At 34.4% G+C, this 26,794-nt stretch overlaps 1 protein-coding gene across 7 annotated transcripts in view; it reads left to right on the top strand.

Annotated features, from left to right (window-relative positions):
• The window catches only part of STAG1 (STAG1 cohesin complex component), a 371,021-nt gene that overhangs the window by 170,986 nt on the left and 173,241 nt on the right, over window positions 1–26,794 (top strand). For all 7 annotated transcript variants that reach the window (XM_070238181.1, XM_023620972.2, XM_070238185.1 and 4 more), the window contains one exon: window positions 18,007–18,083. In XM_070238181.1, the coding sequence (XP_070094282.1) occupies window positions 18,007–18,083 (77 nt within the window). The remainder of the gene's footprint in view (window positions 1–18,006; window positions 18,084–26,794) is intronic.

Here is a 26,794-nt window from a genome sequence, read left to right as displayed (position 1 = left end):
TCAATATTATTTTTCTTAAAACCTTTTTAATTGTGACATCTTATACACAGAGAAGAGCGCATAAATTATGTGTGTAGAGGTTAAGTACTATTTGTATTGTGAATCCCAATGTTATTAGTACTCAGGTCAAGGAAAAGAATATTATCAGGACTTTAGAAGACCCTTCCCCTTATCTCTTGTGTGCTCCTCCCCTATCACAACCACCTCTGTTTTCCACAGAGATAAGTACTACTTTAATTTTGTGATAATTATTTCCTTGCTTTTCTTTATAGTTTCACCATTAATGAATCTATCCTTAAACAAAACATTTTAGTTTTGCCTGTTTTTCTTCTTTAGATAATTAACTATATGTATACTTTTTTACATAATTAAGTGTACCTACTCTTTTATCTTGCTTTTTCTGCTCAAACATTATATTTATGAGATTCATTTATATTGCCTGTACCATAGTGCACTCGTTTTCATTGATGTAAAGCAGACAATTCTTTGGTGTAGTGGGCTTTCCTTTCCATGGTAGAATGTTTAGCAGCGTCGTTTGCCTCTACCTATTAGTTGCCAGTAGCACACTCCTCTCTGTCCTCCCATACCCTCTTCCCCAATTGTGACAACCAAAAATGTCTGCAGATGTTGCCGAATGTCCCCTGGGGGGCATAATTGCTGTAAGTTCAGAACTGATGTAAAGTAGCCATGATATAAATATAGTAGTTTATTTAAACTCTCTGCTCTTGAAAGAAGTTGGGTTGTTTCCAGCTTTTGGATAATACAAACAATGTTACTATAAACTGTCTATTGTACATGTTAATTTGGTGTGTATGTGCACAAGATGCTCTGTTTTGTGTACTGAGAAGTGAGATTGCTGGGTTATAAGAGATGCAGCTTTTCTAGATAATGCCAGACTGTTTTCTGAAGTGGTTGTAGCGACTTTTTATACTCCAATTAATTAATGTCACATAATTCTGATGGCTTCACATCTTTGCTTAGACATGTTGCAGCCTTTTTAGTTTTACCTTCTTGAGTATGTTTAGAAATATCTCATTAAGGTTGTAATTTTATGTCCTCGATTACTGTTGGGACTGAGTGCTGTTGCACACATCATTTGGATTTTCTCTTGGATGAACTGCTTTAAGTCTTCCACTAATTTTCTTTATTGATTTGTAGGAGTTTTTTTTAAATAAGTGTTAATATTAGTCATCTTTGTCGATCAGTTATATATTTGGCAAATATCTTCTCCCATCTTGAGTTGTTTTTCCTCCTCTATATTTTGATAAATTATGCCTTAAGGGCAGTGATTTTTGTCAATTTTATTCTCTACTATATCCCCAGCAGCTATAAATATTTGTTGAATGAATGAATAAATGAACATAGGTTCTTAATTTAAGTGCAGTCAAGTTGGTAGTCTTTTCCTTTATTGGCTTTTAATGTCATAAGAAATTCTTCTTTGCACATGAAGATAATCTATTTTCTAATAAAAGCTTTCTAGTTTATATATAGTTTAGTTAGTTATATATAGTTTAGCCATTCAAATTTAGGTCTTCATCTGGAATGGAATATTTTAAGTCTGAAAAGTCCTTCAATTCTTCACTGTTGTACAGTAACACCACTGGCAAATATCAAGCATCTATTTACGGGATAGAGTTTTTCTGGCCTCTCTAGTCTAATATTTAGTCTGTTTAGAGTTTCTTGAGTAGAAATTTCTTGGCCTTTTGTATTTTCATACATATTTTAGTATTAGTTTGTTGAGTTCCATCAAAAAACTTGTTGGAGTTTTGGACCAACCCTGGTGGCCTAACGGTTAAGTTAGGCATGCTTCACTTCAATGGCCCAGGTTCGGTTCCCAGGTGCGGACCTACACACTCATCTGTCATGCTGTGGCAGTGGCTCACCTAGAAAAAGAGGAAGATTGGCAACAGATATTAGCTCAGGGTGAATCTTCCTCAACTCCGCCGCCCCGCCCCCCCCCCCCCCCCCAAAAAAAAACAAGGAAAAAACTTGCTGAAGTTTTGAATGGAATTATATTGAATTTATATGTCAGATTTCTCAACCTCAACACTATTGACAGTTTGGGCTGGATAATTCTTTGTTGTGGGGAGCTTTCCTGCATTGTAGAATATATAGCAACATCCCTGGTTGGGACAGGACACACACACAAAGGTTGAGAACTACTACTATACATTAGTGGAGGGAGGAATTTACATCTTTATAAAATTGAGTCTCCCAATTCATGATCATTGTATATTTTTCTCCATTTATTTAAATATTTATTTTCTTTCAATGTTTCAGAGAGTATTTTTGTATATGAATGAAAAGGTCTTATACATCTGTTACTAAATTTTTCTGGACTTTAGGCATTTAAAAAATTCATAATAAGTAATGTCTTTTTTTTAGGTTTACAAAAAAATTAAGCCAAAATTATAGAGTTCCCATATACCCTCCTCTCCTCCCCACAGTATCCCTATTAACGTCTTAGCATTAGTGTAGTACATTTGTTACAGTTGATGAACCAATATTGATAAATTATTGTTAACTAAAATCCATAGTTTACATTAGGGTTCACTCTTTGTTCTGTGAAGTTCTGTGGGTTTTGACAGATGCCTGGTATGTGTCCACCATTGTAGTATCAAAAAGAGTAATTTCACTGCCCTAAACATCCCCCCTGTGCTCCTCCTTTCAATCCTCCCCCTCAACTTTCCACCCCTCATACCTGGCTACCATTGATCTTTTAATGTTAAATCTAGTATGCTTTCCTGAAGTGAATTCAACTTGATCATGATATATATATTTATATATATATATTTTTTAAGTTTTTATTTTTTTCCTCCCAAAGCCCCCTGGTACATAGTTGTATATTCTTCATTGTGGGTTCTTGTAGTTGTGGCATGTGGGACACTGCCTCAGCATGGTTTGATGAGCAGTGCCATGTCCACGCCCAGGATTCGAACCAACGAAACACTGGGCCGCCTGCAGCGGAGCGCGCAAACTTAACCACTCGGCCACGGGGCCAGCCCCGATCATGATATATTTTTAAAATTATTGCTACGTTTGGTTTGCTAATATTTTGTTTAGGATTTTTTACATTTGTATTCATCAATGAGATTGGCCTACAGTTTTCCCTTTTCATTCTTTTCCATTTCAGATTTTATCAAGGCTTTGCTAACTTCATAAAATGAATTGTGAAGACTATCCTCTTTTTCTGTTTTCTGGAAGAGTATATGGGATTGGAATTATTTGTTTCCAGAACACTTGGTAAAATTTGCTATTGAAACCATGTGGGTCTGAGATCTTTTTTGTTGGAAGGTTTTAAACTACTGATTGAATTTCTTTAACTGATTTAGCACTATTCAGGTGTTTTATTATTTTGACAAGCCATATTTTTCTAGGAACTTTTCCATTTCATCTAAATCTTCAAGTTTCTTTAATGAAGTTGTTTGTAATATCCTCTTATGTTTTTAATGTGTATAATTTTTTGTGGTGTTCCCTTTCATTAGTTTAATTCAAAATGTTTTCTGTCTTTTTTTTTTTGGTCAGGAAGTTTGACCCTGAGCTAACAGCTGTTGCCAGTCTTCCTCTTTTTGCTTGAGGAAGATTGTCCCTGAGCTAACATCTGTGCCAGTCTTCCTCTGTTTTTTATGTGGGGTGCCACTGCAGCGTGGCTTGATGAGCATTGTGTAGGTCTGTACCCAGGATCCGAACCCACGAACCATGGGCTGCTGAAGCAGAGTGTACAAACTTAACCACTACACCACCAGGCCAGCCCCTTGAAATGTTTTCTAATTGTTTTTTCTTTGACTCATGGGTTACTTGAAAGCATGTTTCTTAATTTCCAAACATGAGATTTTTCTGGTTAGCTTTTCATATTGACTTCTTCTTAGCCTAACTGAATTTGAGGCCAGAGAAAATAGTCTGTATTAAGTCCTTTCAAATTTGTGTAGACTTGTTTTAAGGTCATATGACCACTTTTTGAAATGTTACATGTGTGCTTAGAATCCGTGTGTCTTAGTGTCTTATGTATTTTCTAGGTGCAGTTGTGTGCGTTAGGTTAAGGTTGTTCAATAATTGTGTTAAAATATTTTATATCCTTCTTATCTATTGTTTGCTTTCTAGCACTTACTGAGGGCAATATATTAAATCTCACATCATGATTGTGGATTTATATGTTTCTTCTTGATTTCTCTTGGAATGCCTCCTCCTGCCCTGCCCCCATGTTATTAGGTGCAAATATTCAGATATTTCTTATAACTCAAATATTTTATTTTAATGTTCCTCTTTATCTCTCACGATACTTTTTTCTAAAAGTCTATTTATTTGAATATTAATGAAGCACACCACTTTTCCTAGTTTTCTGGCCCAACTTTTTCTTTTTTTCCCTTTCATTGTTCTTATGTCCCTATACCTCTTAGATGCCTTTTGTAAACAACATATAGCTGCATTGTATTTTTTCTAATTCAGTCTGAAAATTGTTTTTCTTTTAAGTGTGTCACTTAATTCTTTTTACATTTAATGGTATCACTGGGTATTTGAGTCTATATTGAACCAATGCTTGTTCTTTGTCCTGTCTGCTTTATATTTTTTTTATTTTTCTCTTCTTTCTTGCCTTTAGATTGTTTGAATCCAAAAGAATTATTTTTCTTCCTCTCTACTTCTTTGACTGCTTTTATACTCCTTAATTTAATGGTTACCCTAGAAATTATAGAAGCCATACTTAACATATCAAAATCTAAAGGCAATTAGTACTTTTACCCTTTTCCCAGCTATTACTAGGACCTAGAACACCGTAATTCCATTTACTTACTTCCTTGTCTTGTAATTTAAATCTATCTAGTTTTCTCATAGTCACTATTATTATTTTTAGAAAATAAAATTATTATTTAGCTTTACTCATATTTATGCCACTTTATTTGTTCTTTATTTTTTCTTCATGTCATATATATCTAGGATCACTTCTGCCTGAAGCGAGTATTTAGAAATTTCCTTGAGGTTCTGTTAGTGAGTGTACAGACTCTGTTGGACTTTGAAAATTTTTTTGTCTTCATTTCTTAAAAGGTATTTTGATGGGTATATAATTTGATATTGGCAGTTATTTTCTTTTAGCACACTGAAGATATTTCATTGTCTTCTGGCTTGTATTGTTGAGAACTTGGAATAATCATTTTTCTCTCTTTCAGTACTTGTTTTTCCCAAAGTTTAAGATTTTTCTCTTTGTTTTTGGTATTTTGCAATTTGACTGTATTATGTTCTAGGTATAGAACATATTTCTCCAGATTGGTGTCTTTCATCAGTTATCTCTTTAAATATTGCTTCTTCTCATTTTAGTTCTCTTCTTCCTCAGTAGCTTTCCTTAAACTTTGCATACTGTCTTCTATGTACCTTTTTGTATTTGTTAATTTCTGTGCTGCTTTCTGTATAATTTTCCCTCTATCTTCCAGTTTACCACTTACTCTTTTTTTCACCTGTGCCAATCTATTTTAGTTACTATATTGTCCATTTCTAGAAATTTTAGCTAGTTGGTTCTTTTTTAAAGAAAAAGTCCATGGAATTGTTCCCCGTGGATATTCAATCTTGTATTTTCTTTTTGTAACATGGTAAATTTCTTTCTTTTACAATCTGTATCTGATCATTCTAATACTTTAAGTCTTTGCGAGTCTGTTTCTGTGGGGGTGGTTTTTTGCTGATTTTTTGCGTATTGCCTTTCTTCTTGGTATGTTTAGTTACTTGTTATTCCAAGCTCCATGTTTTCTCTCAAATTTATTTAAAGTCCAGGGTAAAGGTACATTCCTCTGGAGAGCATTTATCCTTTGCTAGACAGATGCCCAGGGGTGCTACCAATGTAGGACCATTTGTAACTAAATACAGTTTGGAGTTTTCTGGATCAGATTATGTGATTTTAGGATATTTGCGAGCACCAGTTTTTATTACTACCTCTCAGGTACGTTTATCTCCTTTCACAGAGTACCAAAAGAACTTTCTTTGTAGTGTGCAGAGTATGAGATGTTAGATTTATTGCTGGTTTAACTTAACGTAGAGGTGAAATTCTTTGAGTCCCCACTTCATAGAAGAGTTGTTTCTTTTAGACCCTTCATCTCAGAACTCCCAACTTATGCATTGCAGGCTCATCAAGTGTTATCATAGAAAAAGTGATTTCAGTGTTCCTTGTATATTTTGGATTTCTGCTTTTATTTCGTTTTTATCCTAGTAATTTCAAAATTTTTCATATTAGCATTTCAGAAAGAGGATTTATATAAATAATATTGTTTACAATATTACCATAATCATAACTTGTATATATCAATGTATAGTGGCTTCTTCCCTTGGATAATGGTGTATGTGTGTAAATGTAACTCATAATTTTAAAACTTCCACACTTTGGACGTATTTTGCTTATGTATTTTTTATGTTGTTGTAAGATAATTTCTACTTTCATGGACCTTGAATCTCATAGGACTAATTACAAGTCTTAATTTCTTATTATTCTCATGTTTTTGGGAGAGCTTTTGAATATAGACATATACAGGTACTATTTTAGGTACAGTACAGTGAAAACCACAGATAATCCTTATGAGTTTGTCATTTAGTAAAAACTGTTGGATATACAGACAACAGGGTAAAAACTATTAAAATAAGAAGAGAATGGAACCTGAAATATTTTGGTAGATTTTATTCTCCTCTTTCCAGTGGATTGCTAAAGAGTTGTTGTATATATACATCAAATTTTTATACCCTAAATTATTCTTTAAAAAATATTACAGGAATCACACAAATATAATCTACTGATTTTACCCCTTTATTCAAAAGTTAACTCAAAATAGGTCATATAAAATGCAAAACTATAAACTTCTAAAAGAAAACACCATATGACCTTGGGTTCAGTGATGAGATTTTTAGATATAATCACTAGGAGCACAATCCATGAAAGAAAAACTTGGCAAGTTAGACTTTACTGAAATTAAAAGTTTTTCTGTTCTGCAAGAAGTCACAGACTGGGAGAAAACATTTATGAAACATGTATGTTAAAGGAGTTATATTCAAAATATACAAAGAACTCTTAAAAACTCAACAATAAGAAGATAAACAGTGCAATAAAAAGGTGGGCAAAGGATCTCAACAGACATCTCTCTGAAAAAGATAAACAGATGGCAAATAAGCATATGAAAAGATGCTTAACATCGGTTGTCATTACTGTAATGCAAATTAAAACAATAAGATATCACTTTGCAGCTATTAGAATGGCTAAAATCCAAAAAATTGACAATACTAATTACTGTCAAGGATGTGCAGCAACAGGAATTCATTGTTGGTGGGAATGGAAAAATGGTATAGCCACCTTGGAAGAGAATCTGACAGTTTCTTAACAAAGCTTAACTATAGCCTCACTATAGAATCTACACTCTTAGGTATTTGCCCAACTGATTTGAAATTTATGTCCACACAAAAACCTGCATGTGAATGTTTATAGTAATTATATTCATAATTGCCCCAAACTGGAAGCAACCAAGATGTCCTTCAGTAAATGAAATGGATAAACTGTGTGGTACATTCATACTCTGGAATACTGTTTGGTGATACAAAGAAATGAGCTCTCAAACCATGCAAAAGTGTAGATGAATCTTAAGTGGATATTGCTGAGTGAAAGAAGCCAGTTTGAAAGGGTTCCATACTGTTTGATTCCACTTTATATGACATTCTGGAAAAGGCAAAACTGTTGAGATGGCAAACAGATCAGTGTTTGCCAGGATTTGGGGGAGGAGGGAGGGTTGAATAGGTGAATCACAGGATTAGGGTGTGGTGAAACTGTTATGTATGATACTGTAGTGGTGGATACATGATATTATGCATTTCTCAAAACCCATAGACTTTACAGCACAAAGAATAAACATTGATGCATGCCAACTTTTTAAAAAAATCACTTATGATGAGGTCATCCCAAGATGGATATAGACTATGACAAAAGAATCTAAGTGTTTTAAAAATATACGAAATAAACTCACTGAAGGGATTTGGGGAAAAGATGTTCTCCTAAGTAAATGAAGAAGTGAGTAGAGACTATATGACTGAAGGCAAAAGGAACTGTATGTAAGTACTATACTCTGGTTGGGAAAATTGTTTCCCATGGGTTTAAAGTTACCAGTTCTGAAGTCACTATACGTGTATACTGGAGTTGAAAAATTAGGTAAATATATGGTTGATGGTGGGAACCAGATTTTTTACTGTTGGAGTCAAAGATTATGGGTAAGCAAGAGGAGGACGCTAGAATAACTCATGTTGTAATGGAATTGAAGGCATTAGTATAACTCATATACAGCTTAATAGAGATATAGATGGCTACATATAGGAATATTTATAGATATGTTTGTATACACACTAGGAGACACAGACATATATATTTCCTTGTTCTTTCAGCTGAGAGGGCCTAAAAGAAATGACATCTCACTAGCAGTGAGCCAGCAGCAAGGAGCACATCTAGTACCTAGATGTTGGTTTCTAATTCCATTCTCCAATAAAAGAAACCAGGGCTCTCTGAAGAAATGTTAGGTTCTAGGACTGGGACAGGGAATATACAAGGTGAGCTTGGAGCATTTCATGGTGTCCAAAAGTAAACAAATGCTCAAAGAAAACAAAACAAATGATGAGGGTATGTCAAAAAGATACAGGAGCCAACTGAAAGAGCCCTCAATGGCTAAAGCTGGAACAATTTGAGCAACAAAATAAATATCGTAGAACTGGATTATAACCCGAATTATAAAACTTTCCTGAGTCCATACTGATATAAATAAATGATTGAATAATGAAACAAATGGGTGAGAATAGACACATCTTCTGTGTAGAAGAATTCAAAATAATTTATGTAGATACCTACATAAACCTCATGAAAATGAAGCAAAACCCCCCAGTCCTTATGTGTGGGCTGTACAGAGTAACTTCCTTCCAAAGAGGGCAGTATAGAAAAAGGGAAAAAGTGTAATTTGTACAGTGGAGAAACCTAACAAATACTACTTCAGCTAGATGATCATGATTAATAATCAATAGTGTTTAGTCATGTTGATAGCATATACCTTGTTTTGATGTGATTAGAAAGGCGCTTTATCTCTTTGATCTTCTCCTCAAAAACCCGTAAGCCATATCTAACCGTGAGAAGAACATCAGACAAACCCAAATTGAAAGACATTTTACAAAATACCTGACCGCTGCTCCTTAAAATCGTCACGGTCATCAAAAACAAAGTCTGAGAAAGTGTCACAGTGTATACAGGAGTCTAAGGAGACATGACAACTACCACTTTTTGTGGTTTTCTGGATGAGATTCTAGAACAGAAAAAGGATATTAGGTAGAAACTTAAGAAAATCCAAATACAGTATATGACTTTTAGTTAATGTTATCAGGGTTGGGGGAGGGGGAATTGGAGGAAGATAGCCAAAACGTAAAAAATTCCAGTTATAACATAAGTAAATATTAGGGATGTAATGTACATGATGACTATAGTTAATACTGCTGTATGATATATAGAAAAGTTGTTGAGAGTAGATCCTAAGAGTTCTCATCATAAGGAGAAATTTATTTATTTATTTATTTATTTGTTTTGCTTGAAGATTAGGCCTGAGCTAACACCTGTGCCAGTCACCCTCTATTTTGTATGTGGGTTGCTGCCACAGCATGGCTGATGAGTGGTGTAGGCCTGTGCCTGGGGTCTGAATCCATGATCCTGGGCCACCAAAGCAGAGCACACTGAGCTTAACCACTACGCCATGGGGCCGGCCCCTTCCTTTTCTTTTTATTGTATCTGTGTGAGATAACGGATATTAACTAAACCTATTGTGGTAATTATTTCACAGTATATGTAAATCAAACCATCATGCTATACATCTTAAACTTATACAGTGATGTATGTCAATTATTTTCCAATAAAACTGGGTGAAAATAATGTTATCAATTTGAGGTGTATCTGGGAACCTCTGTACTGTGTAACTTTTCTTTCAGTCTAAAACTATTCTAAAATAAAAAGTATATTTTAAAAAATGCCAGAGAATTCAATTTAATGAAAACTCTTTGAGGTTTTTTAATTAAACCCAACCAGTTAGCTTTTTTTTCCTCTTTAATCGCATACATAAAAGCTTGATAAGATAGGAAAAGAAGTATTCTAGACAAAAGATGAGTTGAGGAAGTCTTAGATTTAAAATTCTAAGAGGGACTTCACAAAAGTATGCTTGCGATTGTTTGAGACCTCCTAGTGATGTAACTTTGAAGCACAGGGTAAAGAAACAGGACTTGGTCATTTATATGCAGTTTGATAAGAAACTGTCAAATAATCTCAAATGTTTAAATCCTAAATTATCTTGCATATATTATTTGTAATTGCAGTCAAATATGTAGTGTTGGCTACAAACAAGATACTTGATAAATTAGAATTTTCACTCTGAATATATGGATCCGTATAATATTATGGGGAAGTTCCCTTGTACTTTTTTTCCTTCACCACTTAGAGATGAAACCTGGCTCTCCTTAAATGATACCGTTTCACTCATTGCCTGATTTTTTAGAAGGGAAAAGAGTTCAGCCTTTTCTTTTCTCCATTTCCCCAGTCAAAAGTCTGCTTTTTCATACCATGCTATGAAGGTTGTCTTCTCTAGAACTTTTCTTTGCTGTCGACATTTTATTTCTCCCTTCAATTCTGTAAGACCAAAAATCTTTGGCTGATATTTTTCCTCTAATGCATAAGTTTTACTTTTTTGAGTCCTCAAATTCCTTAATGTCCTGAAAATTTTGGGCCTTTCTCTACAAAAGTGCATAGACTGAAATTTCCGTTCAGTTTCAAAGGTTTATAGATAGGAATCTATGTGCTACAGATTAAGGAGCCCTGCCTGTCTTGAATCATATTAATGTTAGTAATAGAGCCTGAGGTAGCCGACAGACATTTTAAAAAATAAGTTTATTTTCCTCACTGTCCTTCCTCTAAGTCTTGTCTTATGTGAACAGCACTAGCACTGAAGATGAAGTTATTTTAATAGTTGTTGAAGAGTTGATGAAAATAGTTTGAAAGGTTATAGCTCTAGGACAGTGCTTGCTTTTGGCCCTGGGCTGTACTAGCATGACTCAACTAAGTTCCAAAATTTGAAATTCTAATATTTAGGAAATTTATCTGTTCTTGACATGGCTGAAATGTACCCTATGCAGTCTTGAAAGACCGTTAATTGGTACTCACAATCATGTGCCAGTATGTGATTTTTCTTTTTGAGCATTTGGTTTGATGTTTCACCTACCTTTTGTATTTACAGAGGAAGAAGTATATTAGCTTTTTGCAAGGAATGTTACAAAGTGCAGGCTGCCATCTAGAGACAGACTCGTCACTGGAGATATAATCACAACAATTTTTATTTTTAAGACATTTTGAAATATTTATAAGTTTCCGAAAGTGTATCTTTATTTATAATAACCTGTCAGGTAGTTTTTTTTCCATTTTTATGCGTACTACCTAAACAGATCACATACATCCCAAGATATTTTTAATTGAGCTTGCAATGCTCGTTAAAAGGCAACCAAAGTATCTGTCTCTTTCTCTACCTTTCTCCACCTTTCTCCTACTCCCTCTCCTCAGATCTCGAAAAAGACTCTTACATAGTCAGTGCAATCCTAGGTTATGGTTAAGTCCTACATTTTTGGTATGTAGATGTTTCTTTAGTGAATCCGTCACGATTTTAGTAGCCTTAGCATTTCTTGTGTCCTGACTCAGATTTTTGCTACTAATTTATTCATATTTATTTTCAGTCTTTCTCCATTTTATTTTGATTCATAACCTGCTGTATTATTATATAAAATAAAAAATGAGACTACCGAAAAATTGTATTGTTGTATGCTTGGATTATCTCTGGTCCATCACCGAATTAGATTTTATTTATGAAGACTCCATAATCCACTCTCTAAAAGAAAAGACTTAAAAAGCTGTTTCATACATAGAACAGTTACTTAGAAAGCTTTTGCTGTTTGGAAGGCTCTCTGCTAAGTGCTCTTAGGCAATATTAATGTATTTCCACCACACCCAAGTTCAGTAATTTTGAGTGAGCCATAATGTTACTGTGTCGTAAAAACTGTAAACTTAAAAGCCTTTTGTTATATTTGGATAAATTGTTTTGCTGCTAAGTAAAGTTCTCTCTGCCTTCAGTCTTCTCTTCTGCCTGTCTGTACCAAGTTGGAAGGATACAAAGAAGGCTAGAGTTCCTGCTGTGGCTGGCATCATAGAATAGAGGAGGGGTAGAGTTGAAAATGGCTGAGCAAGATAAGGTGAGACAGTTCTCTAAGCCATGGGCTTATATATATGGGGATAAGACAGTTTTCTAGTTCCCCTTGACTTTTCAGACAATGACTTCTTTATTCCCTTAACTCCCTACAGTGGGTTCTAGGCATTTTGAACAGGGATATTAAGTGCTATTGTATCTGATTGTCTCCATTCTGGAGGTGGAGGCTACAGGTCTGGGTGATGGTAAAACTGCTGGAATGACTTTCCCTTGTTTTGGAATAAAAGAGGTGGCTGGTCTCATTCTCCAAACAGCATTAATGTGGCAGCATGCTCAAGTAGGAATTTGGCTTCCAGTCGACCTCAACTAAGGAACTAGAGCTTTTAGCTAGCCTTTAAAATGGGTACAATAATCTATGAACAAATGAATGCTCAAAGTGGGAGAGCCTAATACTAACTGAGTATCTTACATGCTACAGGTACAGTGCTAAATACTTTACATTTGTTATCTCATTTAGTTCTTATATCATCCTTAGTCATTTGTTCAACAAATATGTGTTGCATGCCTCCTTTGTGCTAAGCGATATTCCAGGCACTGGAAATTACAGCTTTGAACAAAACATCCCTGGTCTGAAGTGGTATTTATCACCATTTTAAATTTGTTCATCTGAACAATTGACTTTTCTAGTGTCCCATAGCTTAGTAACTGGTGGAGCTGAGATTTAAACCCTACTGTGTTGGATTCCAAAGACTTTTTTTTTTTAATGATTGTCGTCTGAACTAACAACTGTTGCCAATCTTTGTTTTTTTCCTGCCTTTTTCCCCCAAATCCCCCCAGTACATAGTCGTATATTTTTAGTTGTGGGTCCTTCTAGTTGTGGCATGTGGGATGCCACCTCAGTGTGGCCTGACGAGTGGTGCCATGTCCGCACCCAGGATCCGAACTGGCGAAACCCTGGGATGCCAAAGTGGAGTACACAAACTTAACTACTCAGCTACTGGGTCAGCCCCTGGATTCCAAAGACTTTAAACCACTCTAGGATGACTTCTTGGGGATTCTAGTATATGTTGTGATTGCTGTAACCACAATTACAGTCTCTTTATTGTTGTCTCTATTGCTAATTATTCAAGGGGATGTTCTCCAGCCCTATTTTCATATTGCTTTTCAAATCCATCTTTTGTGTTGTATTATAGCTGGTAAAAAACATAAAATTTCACATTTTTGGGAAACTTACTTTGATCATTCTTTTTTTTTGGCTGATGAAGATTTGACCTGAGCTAACACCTGTTGCCAGTCCTCTTCTATTTTGTATGTGAGCTGCTGCCACAGCATGGCCACTGACAGACAAGTGGTGTAGGTCTGCACCCGGGCCACTGAAGCAGAGTATGCCAAACTTAACCACTAGGCCACCAGAGCTGGCTCATGTGTTGATCATTCTTATGCCTGCCCTCTAATGAATGTTTATTGATAGTGACTATAGAAATGCTCGATGGGCAAGATTTAAGAGCAGTCTTTCAGTTTAGTTTTTAACATATTTTTTATTGGAAATGTGTTCATTTTGTTTGAGTAATATATTCCTTTTGTTCAAATTTCAGGAAATGCAAAAGGTATGCAGTATAATGTCTCAAGTACGTCTAAACCTCAACCACATATTTCTGTTTCCCAGAGGCAACCAGTTTTGCCAGATGTTTTCATATCTTTCCAGAAATATTTTAATGCATATACAGTCAAATACATATATATCCCTTCTTTTTTCATGTTTGAATATATCCTACAGATCTTTTCATATCAATCATAGACAGGTTTATTGTTTTTGACAGCTCCATGACATCCATTGACCTTAAGTCAGTTAAGAGAAATGGTTAGTCATGGACTAGGTAGCCAGACTATCCACATGTAGACCATGGATCTGCTACTAGGAAACCCCTCTTGTAAGTTGTGAAATCTCTACGTGCTTCAATTTTCTCATCTGTAAAATGGAAGAAAAATAGTAGATTCTTCAAAAGATGTTTGTGAAGATTAAATGTGTTAACTTCAAGGGCTTATTCAGCACAATGCCTGGCAGATAGTGAACACGCAAATGTTAGCTGCCACCACCATTGTTGTTATCATCAGCACTTTTACTTATTTAATCAAATTCTTATTTATGGGCATATGAGCTTTCTTCCTTTTTTGCTATTACAAACAGTGCTTCAGGGAATAAGCTTTACATTCATTATTTTGCACATCTGTGAGTTTATGGATGCTTTGCAACAAATACATCATCAAGGCCAAAGAGTATATAAATTTTGTAATTTTGGTAGACATTTGCCAAATTTCATACCATGAGAGTGTATCAAATTATGCTCTCACCAGCAGTTTGACATAATTTAAATGATCAAGAACTTGATGGTAGCTTTCTGATGTTACTTCTGTTTCTGGAATTATTCATAGTTAAAAATGACAATTTTGAAAGTTTGTTCATCTCCACCAGAAGTACAATCTTGTTAGGAGGGCCTGCTCAAAGAACCCTTAATTTTTTAATATAAAATGTGTATGTTGGTAGGTTATCCTTGCAGGATTCTCACAGATACGTTGTTAGTGTTGAAGAGAGTGGAAGATAATCTTTTATTTTTTTCCCATTCTTTATTTTCAGATGTTTATGTTTCCATAAATCTGAATTATTTTGGATCTTTAATTTACCTTTCTTATCTGTAAACTTAAATAATCTTCTATTAGAAATATGCTTCTTTAAGAACCAAGGATGCAATGGTGAACTGAGATTAGCTTTTTAATTTATTTTGAGTACTAGTCTTGAGTTACACCAAGACTTTTTCCTTTGTCAAAAAAAGCTTAATAGGAAGAAAGAAAAGCCTAAGATGTTGGGCATTTTTCAAAGAACTGGGGGGAATACAAAGATTAATAGAAGTGGTCTCTGCCCTATTTTCTCTTTTGGATGAGCTAGATGGAGGCCATTTCCAAGTTAGAAAATGTAAAAAGGGACCAAGAAGAATGTATTGGACAGAACTTTGAAATTGCCACTGAAAGTAAGTGAAACAAATCAAAATAAGTCATCAGAGAATACAGTACAAGGATGTAGTGCTATAGAAACCAATATAACGAGCAAATGCTTTAAATAGAATAGATAGGATATTACTACGGAAAGACTGTTTGGTGTAGCAATTAGGAGATAATTGGTGTGAGGAAGCAGTTTTAGTAGAGTTATGGGACCCAACTGGAGAAGAATGAACAGTTGGAAAGTAAGTAAATAGGCTAATCTTTGGAATAATCATTGTGGCAGCAGAAGGATTTTCCTCTTTAAAAAAAAATCTCAGTAACAAGCTTCTGTTCATTTTCAAAATTATGGCTTCAAACATCTGATTTTATTTTATTAGTAATTGTTTTTTGTAAATGGTAGTCCCCTTTAAAGATGCTAAGCATGAGGTTGTTTTTTCATATTGCTTTTAATGCTAGGTACTGTTTTGTTGCTTTTCATTTTATGACATTAAATTAATGTGATGAAACAGTCCCTTTATGAACTAACATAGCTAGTTATTGAAATGATAGTTAAGACTCCATTATATCTGAAAACTGCCTTATCAATCATGAAAATAGAGTTGAGCATTATTTACACTGAATGTATTTTAACAATGACAGTGTAACTTATTGCTAAAATAGTAGGATTAGTGTTGTTCTTTTTGAGTTTTTAAAAAGTCAACTTTAGCAAGATATAATTTTTTCTTTTTTTGAGGAAGGTTAGCTCTGAGCTAACATCTGCTGCCAATCCTCCCCTTTTTGCTGAGGAAGACTGGCCCTGAGCTAACATCCGTGCCCATCTTCCTCTACTTTTTATGTGGGACGCCTACTACAGCATGGCTTGCTGAGCAGTGCCATGTCCGCACCCGGGATCCAAACTGGCAAACCCTGGGCCTCCGAAGTGGAACGTGTGCACTTAACCACTGCACCACCGGACTGTCCCCAAGATATAATTTCCATACATTAAAGTTTACACACCTTAAGTATACAGATTGATGACTTTTGACAATTGCATAAACCGTGTAAGGACACTCCAATCAAAATGTAAATTATTTCCATCTCCCCAAGAACGACTGTTACCATGTTTAATAACTTAAAAAAATCTAAGTTTACTTCTTTAGCTTGTTTAGTAGTTATGAATGTAATTTTACTTATCAAGAGTACTGTGAAACAACCCCTGAAATTACATGCTTTTTTCTACGGGAATCTTGTTTCAGATTGACAAAATAGTTCATGATCCAAACAAGGTTATATACAGTTAAACAGTTTTGTTTAATTTGAGTGATTTTAAGAATGTCTGACAGAAAGTTACTTTTACTTGAGATAATTTATAATGAACAGTTTAATGTTTCCAGTTTAATTTTTTAAAAATCCTCTGAAAAGAAAGACTATATTATAGTGCATAAACAACCTGTGTTCAGTACTATCTTAAATACTGTTGTTTGCTTAAAAAAATAAAATCACAATGTAAAAATTTCCCATGTTGTTTAGGAAATTGCATGTTGAGGAAGAACTCTGTAAAAATATTTTTCCCTTTCATCTACCTCCCAACCTAGACTCTCTCATCCCTAAAGCTGGATATAGGGGATACCTGTTGGTGGTACTACTTAATGAATTAAGCGTCCTAAAAAGGAATGAGAGAGCTATATATCACGTAACTAAAACCTGCTTAAAAAGTGGTTCTGACTAAAGATAGGACAGATATCCTTTTTCTCATTTTACAAATTAGTAAAAATTATGTGAAATTCAGTTTAATGTGCCAAATGTGCCGTTGTAGTTTTTGTTGGGACTCTAAGACTATTCTTTGATGACTTTTAGTGGCTGTTCTGCTTCATCCTCTTTCCTATAAGAGTACAGTACATTTCAGAGACTCTTCCTTCTTACACTCCTAAATGTGATTTGAATTGGAGCTTGTAATCACTGACAAGAAGCCTGTCAGAGGTTATAAGGTATTTTCTTACTGATTCGTTGAATCGTATTGTTGTGATTTTTAACTTGAATATTTTACATTTATACAGTTGGGACTGAACCTCATTTAATTATTAGGCCTGGATCCTCTGTACTCAAAATTCATTTTGAATCTTATTTCAGTTTCTTTAAATTACGTTAATTTTTAATGCAAGTGTTTGATATATACCACTCTTGTCATTCTTTTAAGTGATAATATTTACGTAATCATTTTGAGGTCTAAAAAAGTAGTATGAAAGAATGAGATGAGAAAGGGGTTAACTTTTTCTTTGATACTTATGTAGAAGTTATTGAGCAACTTTTCATGTTCAGAGAAAACAGATTTAAATGAAATGTGTTAACAGATTAAGGGACATTTAGGCATAATTTATAGAGAAATATTCTGATGATAAAGAATATCAGAAGGAACCATGAAGCAAGAAAATACTCTCTATACTTGGATGTTTTTCAGACCAAGGCAGGCAGCTATATGTCTGGATATTACTAGTATGTATTGAAGTCAATGCTTCGAGTCCCCTTACAGTATAAATTCATTGTTTTATGTCTTTGTCTTTTCCTTCCCCAACACTCCTCTCAATATTTTTCCTTATACTTATCTAATTCGTATAATGTTCAGGGTTTTTTAACGTGTAAAGAACTTTGAAGTTCTTAAACAAGAGACTTTTTTAGAATAACTAGGAGTTTGAGAGAGGAAAAGAAAACCTCAAGACTTTCGTATAAACCTTTTCAAACAATGGTCAGATTAAATTTAATGCTTAGCATGGAATAAAAAAAGGTTAACTGTAAAATCTGTTTTCCACAGGTACTGTGAGAATAGAGATGTTTCGAAATATGCAGAATGCAGAAATCATTAGAAAAATGACTGAAGAATTTGATGAGGTATAGTATTTCAATATTTATACAAATTGCCTACTTATACTTTTAAATGGTGAATATATTGATTATTTTAAGGTGTGTTTTGGTTTGGTGTTTAGTATAAGGGAAGATACATGATTTTCTCATTTATATGATTATCTATGCTACTAATTCCAAAATTAATGATCTTTTGGATTTGATTACATTGCATGGAGGTAGCACTGAATAAGGACTGATAAGGGTAAGAAAATTAGAGGTATGAGGTAGAAGTTGATTCTTGACATTCATTCTTGAAGACCACTTAAAATTCCTGAATTTCTAAGTACATCTCCAACAATTTCTTGTTCTGTGGAATGCTAGTCCTATTAAATGCTTTAAAGTAAAAAGGATTTGGAGGTCAAAGAAGTGTGAGAGAGATGTTATACCTGCCCTAGAGATTGTTAAGGCACATTATTTATTATTTAGGGTTCTTAGAAATCCTGATGGAGAAAAACCTGCTTAACTTTGTTTAATCCAGAATTCCCAAAATTATTTTACGCAGTTCTCCTCTTGCCACTCCGTTTGCGTGTGTATATTTAAACTTAAGCTTCTATTTGGGGCACTCTCCTGGAGAACATTCTGATATCCATTTAGAATACATGTTTCTTTGCTAGTTTTTACAAATTAATTGTGCAGGAATCGTTTTTTCTGCATGATTTTTCCATTTTCCCTGAACTATTCTCTCAAGCAATTTTACACTGATTGTAAATGTTGAAACACTTTAACAGTTTTATTTCTGTATTGTATTTATGGTGAATTCAATTCATGTCATGCTTTAGGCCACCATTAATTCCAGTTTTAACATTCTGTCTTTTGATTTAAGTAGGACTTCTATTTTCTGGTAGACATTCCTTTTTTTCTTGACTTTCAACACTAACAACACACACTGCTTTTCTTCTAGGTCTACTCTTTCCATGTGGTGGGCTCAGGCTTTTTATTATTATTATTATTATCAGTAGTAGTAGTATTTCCTTTTTTTTTTTTCTTTTTGGGGAAGATTAGCCCTGAACTAACTACTGCCAATCCTCCTCTTTTTGCTGAGGAAGCCTGGCCCTGAGCTAACATCCGTGCTCATCTTCCTCTACTTTATATGCGGGACGCCTACCACAGCATGGCATGCCAAGCAGTGCCATGTCTGCACCTGGGATCTGAACTGGCGAACCCTGGGCCGCCGAGAAGTGGAACATGCGAACTTAACCACTGCGCCACCAGGCCGGCCCCAGTAGTATTTATTTCTAATTGCAAAAAAGTAGTACAAACACATGGTAAAACAAACACACATTGCACAATATATGTCTTTCTCATCAAGTGTTCACCTTTACTGTAGCAGAACATACCAAAACATTTTCACATGCATCTTTACAGAAACATTCTGTCAGTGACTTGAAGACTATTTAGTCATATTCCATGGGAGGTAGGGGAGACTTTACAGTGTAACCTGTGCATGTATATGTCCATAATTACTTGTCTTTATTTCTGTAATCCAAAAAAGCTCTGAAATTCTAAAGGACTATTTTGCAATTTAATTGGTGGCAAAACCTGGCCTCAACTAACATGAGGCTCTTTACAGTTTTTATTTATCCCAGTCAGTGTAAATATCTATATGTATTGCTGATGAAATATTAATGGTCTTGATTACAGGGGCCTGCTCCAGATTCTATTGGGGTGTGATGGAACATAAAGTATGTGCACTAGCTTCTTCCTTTTTTTTTTTTAATCAAAGATTGGCCCTGAGCTAACATCTGTTGCCAATCTTGTTTTCTTTCTTCTTCTTCTCCTCCTCCCCAAAACCCCCCAGTACATAGTTGCATATTCTAGTTGTAGGTCCTTCTAGTTCTGCTGTGTGGAATGTCACCTCAGCATGGCTTGATGAGTGGTGCTAGGTCTGCATTCAGGATCCGAATTGGTGACACCCTGGGCCGCCAAAGCAGGGCATGAGAACTTAAACGGTCTACCATGGGGCTGGCTCTGTATTAACTTCTATAATTATAAAAAACTTATGGATTCTTAAACTTTTCTGTGGGATTACTTTTCACTAAAGAATATTTTTTGTTGTTAACTTTGTGAGTTTATATGTGGCAAATAGAAGATGATAAAGCCAGTGCAAGTGGTAGTTTACTGACTGTCTCCTGTACTAGCCATTTTGCCAGGCTTGAAATACAGGTGATTTGGGTCACAGATTAAAAAGTAGTGTGCATCTTGGACCTTCAGGGCACTAATACATGATAGAGTGATTATTAAGAGTTTAAGACAATAGTTGCCAAACTTTGCTGCACATTAACATCATGTGGAGAGACTTAAAAACTACTGATGCCTGGTTCCCTCCCACATCACCCAGACACTGATTTAATTTGAAAGGCATGTGACCTAGGCATAGGGATTTTTAAAAGCTCATCAGGTGATTCTAATCTACAACAAAGTTTGGGAACTACTGTTCTAAGGGAAATAAAAAGGAGAAAGCCAAGATTTAAGTTATAAAAACACTTCATGTATGAGAATAGAATGAGGGGTAAACAAAAATAAATACACTGTGAAAATGCACAATAACAGGAAATCATTGGTTTAATAGTAAGATTTTGAGATAACTAGAAGAAGGTAAGGAGTTAAGCAAAATGAAGGTCATGGTATACCTAAGAAAATATTCATGTGAATGTTGTCAAATATTCAGAATATAAGGAGAAATAGTAAACTGTTACCAAGACTGATAATGAGTTAAATATCGCAAATGTTCATTTAAATTTTTCAAAAGGCATTTATTTCATATCCTAAATATTTTTCCTCTCAATATTGGAGATTATGGACTTAATCAAGACTGTTTTAAAAGTCATCATTCTAATTTGTTTTCTGTTTGACAGTACAACTAACACAGTTTTGATTATGATTAGAATGTATTTACTTAAAACAGAATTATATATTAGATGTCTTCTGAGGCTATCCATTTTATCTTCAATCACTTTAGCAAGATATGGCTCCTTTTGCTACTCCATACACTAAATTGCTTTTAAATGCTTGCATATTATTAAGTATACGTATATTTTATTAAGCTTTTTTTCCTTCAAAATACTTTATAGGTTGCTTAGTCCCCTGGGAGTGGATTGAGATTAGTTTTGGTAAATTGTATTTTGTGATAAAATTCTGAAAGATCTCATGACAAGAACCATTGGATCCCAAGAGCCTAGAACATTGTCTGGTTCATAGGGAGTAGCCATTAAAATTTTGTTAAATGAATGAATAAATTGTGTTATAGCAAAGTAAGGTAAAGGTGAGAGGAGTTAGAAGTAGCTGAGATTGAAGGTGTTTAAATTTGGAAAAGGTAGTCCAAGAGTATGTTGTGGCCTGGAAAGGTATGCTATAGCTTCTATTCCTTATTACAAACTGGTTATAACATTTGTTATTAGATATACTTTTTTTAAAGCCCTACAAACTTGCACACAGCCAAAAGTGCTCCGTAATTATATCAACCTAATTAAAAAATATATTAATTCCCGTAGCAGCCTATAGCTCTTTATAGTCAATAGATACACTACTATCCTGTGTATCTTTTGGAGAACCAACACAGGAGTCAGCTACTGTGAGATAAAGCAAAATGTAATAGTATTTCTTCCCTAGATCATTAGAATCACATCTTCATAGATAAATTCTAAGATATATTTCCTGAAAGTTGTGTAGTTTTCCTATATTTAAGTGTAGCATCTATGTAGGAAAGCTTTTGCAACACAACACATTTGATGTATTCACTTAGTGCCTTTAATTCTAGTCTGTGATATTTTGTATTGCATTGCTCACAATTATAGAGATTTTGTGCACTGTGCTCTTCTATAATGATTACACCTTATCCTGTAGCTTTTTTTCTCTTCTAATTGTATATACTTCTCTGAATTTGTTTATTTAAGCTTAAATGTAGAACTTTTTATTTATTTATCCATTTGAGCTTTATTAATCAAAGGTTTAAAGATGTGAAGAAATGTAAAAATGGTTAAATAGCATATAACCTAAGAAAATGTAAAGGAAATGCCAAAGATATGGTAAAGGAAGCCTCCTCAAATTATCTCCATTCCCAAATTAAAGTCAAATTTTTTTGATTGTGCATTCCATCATTAAAACATTTTTCAGCCCATACTCTGAACAGTGAAAACCCATGGTAAGGCTAATTTTATATATAAAATTATTCTCTCCTCCTCTCCCTCTTCCCCACACTCCTTCTCAAAGGCTAGTTAGAGTTCTTATCTTGTGGGGACAGTGCTTTAGAAGTAACTGCCTGATGATTGTTTCACACTTGTTAGTTCTGAACTAAGTCTATTTCCTAATTGTCTGATAAGTAAATATAAATAGATAAAGGTTTTTTTTCCTTCATTCCACCCTTGGTAATCAGAAGACTGAGTGTATAGTCTTCACTTATTATATTACACTGTAGTTTGCAGTGTATGTATATTTATTTATAGAACTAAATGCACATACTACTAAATCAGTTTCTTGTCCCATGTCATTAGATCGTCATGGCTTTAACTTTTATAGTGGTCTAAGAAGAGTTTGTGCAGAAAGTGTCAGTGCTGCCACATTTCGTATTACTCAGTTATGATTACATCTTCAAATTTTTGTTTCTGTTTTCTCCAGAAATATGTTTTCATTTTGTGAAGAGTTAAAAATAAATAGTACAAATTATAAATTCGTTGCATTGATCATATGTAACTTTCAAAGTGAACGAGCCACTGTGAAGAGTGCCATTTCTAATGTCAACCCCTTTGAGCATTGAACTCTTCTTACTCTTCTCCCAGGATTCCTCAAACACCATTTGTAACACAAAACAATCTGAAATATGGGCCAAATGAGGCCATACCAAGTTTATTCTATATATTAAATATTATTAGGAAGTTAATTTATTTCTTATCTTTAGGTAAAAGTAAGGAGAAGTATTAATTTTTTGGCAATATGCCACTCAGTTTGTGTTATACATACCACTTTTGCAACTGCTCCAAGTTGACAAAGGTAAACGGAATATTAAAGGAAGCAAAGTTGGAAATGAGAAATGGCAAAAGACAAAGAAATAGTCAAGTAGAAAAACTCATGAAGACTCAAGAAATTTTAATCAATTTGTAATGTGCAAAGGTGTAACACAGGAGAGAATATTATGACTCTGAACCTTGCAGTGAAAATATTGGAGACGAGAGGAAACATTGAATAATAATAATAGTAAATACTTAATAACATTTGTGTCACTGAGTACTAGACTAGATCCTTATCTGGATTAGTCATGATCAACTATATATTGAGATTATAATTACCCCTTAGTAAAACAAGATTTTTATTCAGTTTTAAAACGTATTCACAAAACATGATTTTACAGCAATATAAATGAATCGCATTTATATTTTATGTATTTTAATAATTATTAAGACCTGTGATCTAGCTAAAGCTAGATATTACAAATTCTCTTTTTTATTTATTGTAGGTATAACTTTCTATTTTAACAAATGTTAAATAAATAAACTGTTTATTTTCCAATTTGTTTCTTTAGGATTAATTTATTTTTGTGTTTGTTCAATAAACATTTGTTGGATACTTAGTGTATGTCTAACTTTTAGTTAGGAACTGTATAGTTAGAGAGCAGCAAGATTATAGCTCTAAACAATGGGGAGAGAACTTTGTAAACTAATGTCAGTAATACTTTGACAAGTTTGATGGTTGAGAAGTACAAGACCCAGTGAGAACCCAAAGGATGAGTTAATCATCTGAGGTGTGAGGGATTCACAAATTATTTAGCCCAAAAACTAGTGTTAAAGATGAATAGAAGTTCACCACAGGGTCCGGTGCCGTGGCTAAGTTTACGCTCTCGGCTTCAGCAGCCCAGGGTTTCACCAGTTCGGATTCTGGGTGTGGAGATGGCACCACTCATCAAGCCATGCTGAGGCAGCATCCCCACATGCCACAACTAGAAGGACCCACAACTAAAAATATACAACCATGTACCGGAAGCCTTTGGAGAGAAAAAGGAAAAAAAATTTTAAATCTTGAGAAAAGAAAGAAAAAAGGAAGTTCACCAGAAAAACCAGGAAAGAGCTTATAGGGAAGATGGAGGTTAGGATGAAGAGAAGGAAACGATGTGATACAAAGCTGGAGAGAGTGAATAATATTCTTGTAGACTAGACAGAGGTGATGGATTTAATACTAATAAATAAGCCATCCCCAAAACATTGTTGTGCTCCTAAGCATACTAGACACTGTCCTAGGTAAATATTAGAGATAGGGATGAGTAAGGTATAATTAAAAATTGTAATAAAGTTTTTATAGCATTGACTTGTAGAGTTGTTCTTTCCAAATGTATTTTTACGTATTCCTTAATTGGTATATATGTGTCTCTATGGGCCAGTTGAATTTTCTCATACTTTAAAAATCTGAGGTCTTTGCCAGAATCAGAGGAGTTAGGTTAGGCTTAATTAGCAGAGATCTGATAGTAAAGAGCAATTTCTCTTTAATTGCATTATGGCAGTCAGCCAAAATAATCTATCTAAATAATCTTTACGGTTATTTTTTGTTTTAAATTCACGATAGGTGGCTGGCCTGGGTAGCGTAATGGTTGAGTCCCAGAGCTCTGCTTCGGCGGTGCAAAGTTCACAGGTTCGGGTCCTGGGCGCAGACCTAAGCACCACTCATTAAGCCATGCTGTGGTGTTATCGCACATAGAAAAACTAAAAGGACTTACAACTAGGTTATACAACTATGTACTAGGGCTTTGGGGAGGAAGAAAAAAGAGGAAGTTCATTGGCAACAGATGTTAACCCAGGGCCAATCTTCCTCACCCCTCCCAAAAAACCTGCCCCCCCCCACAAAATTTTAAAAAATGCACGATACAGCTTAAAAACAAAAATTCAAACAATATATTTAATAGTAAATTTTATTTAGGCCACTCAAAGTTTTGTTTGTAAAAATATTTTCCATTGTATTTTTCCCAGGATAAGTTGTATATGCTTTTCTTTGTTCTCCTGACACACAGTTCTTATGCCTTTTGACCTTTTTGAGGAAAAATAAAAATGAAAACTCTGCCAATCACTGTGATATGCAAATTCACAGATATGATTTTACATCTTAAACGCTGACTATAGCGTTGTGATAATTTAGATCATGGTACTCCAGAATTTGGAATTTCTTCTAGTGATCTTAGAAGTACCCTCATGGATGTTAATGTGGATAGTTTCAAACACTTTTTAATGTACTAATTTTTAAAAATTATATGTCATTTGATACATAGAAAAGAATATGTGTAACATATGTATAAGGTAGGTAAATCTGCTACTCATAACTTAAGAATTGAAATATTACTAATACTAGTGAAATATCTGTGTGCTCCTCCACTCTCCCGTTCCAATGTTCTCCTCAGAGGTAATGAATATCTTAAATTTTGTAAACTTTTCTTTTTTCTTATAAACCCATTGATAGATCATTTACCATTCTTTATGAAATGTTTATGAAGATCCATGGATGAGAGTAGAGGCCAGACATTTGGTAGCACTTGATTTAACTAATTGATGCCAATTTTGAGCAGGACATATTTTAAAGGAGTCATCTTGGCAGTCCCATTGCTGGTTTGACTTTACCTATTTTCCTCATTTCTATCTGCGGTTAAGGAAACACGAATTGTCAAAATTTATGATTGATTAAGGAAAAAATATCTATAGGGATCTTTTAGATATCCTTGGCATTATTTTAGATCCATTTTGACAGTGTTATTTTTGTGATGATTCATTCATTTGACCATGAAATATTTGTATCTAACATTCCAAACATGGAGGATATAGCACTGAATAAACCAAGCAAAAATCCTTGCCCTCATGGAATTCACATTTCAGTTGGGAGAGAAAGCCAATGAATAAGATACATAGGCAAAATATTATGGTATGACAATAAATGCTATGCACCAAAATAGAGAATCGGGAAGAGATTGGGAGGGGAAGGAATATTTTAAATAGGATGGTCAGGAAAGCCTGTCTACGAATGTAGTCTTAAATAAAGACTTGAAGGAGGTGATGGAGCAACCACACATGTATGTGGGGGAAGAGATGGGCGAACGGCCCCTAGGTAGAAGCATAGCTAGGGTACTGGAGAGACAACAAAGAAGCCAGTGTGGCTAAAGCACACTGATTTATTTAAGCATTTGATTGTTGTGTTGTCAGGACTTTTTCAAAGTATAAAACAGTTCCTCTGCTTTTTTTTCTTTGCATGACAATAAATTTTAGACAAAAACAACCTAGTTGTCTTGTAAAGTATCCCACGTTTTAATTTCTATTTTTTCTCCTCATGGTATCATTTAGCTTGTTCTATAACTCCTGTATTTTGTAACTGAAAGTTAGATCTAATGACTTCATTAGATCACATTACATATATTTTGCAAGAAAATTTCATAGATGATGCTGTGTACTTCATATTGTGTCACAGTAGATAGCAGATAATGTCAGGTTGTCCACTTATTAGTGATGTTAAGATTGATTACTTGTTTAAAGTGATGATAATTGAATCTTTTTGTAAAAGTACTTTTCTCTTTGCAGTTATGAAATAATTTGGTACTTTGTTAACATTCTGCTTATCTGCTTATGCCAGCTGGCCACTTAATGGTTTTAGTATCCATCGTTGATGCTCTTTTCCTGAAATTTTGGATTTATTTTGAATATAGAAGCCAGTGTGGCCTGAAGTCTAGAAATAGG

This window comes from Equus caballus, chromosome 16 (assembly GCF_041296265.1).
Source record: "Equus caballus isolate H_3958 breed thoroughbred chromosome 16, TB-T2T, whole genome shotgun sequence".
In the NCBI taxonomy this organism is placed as follows: Eukaryota; Metazoa; Chordata; class Mammalia; order Perissodactyla; family Equidae; genus Equus; species Equus caballus.
This window is presented reverse-complemented; position numbering and strand designations above follow the sequence as displayed.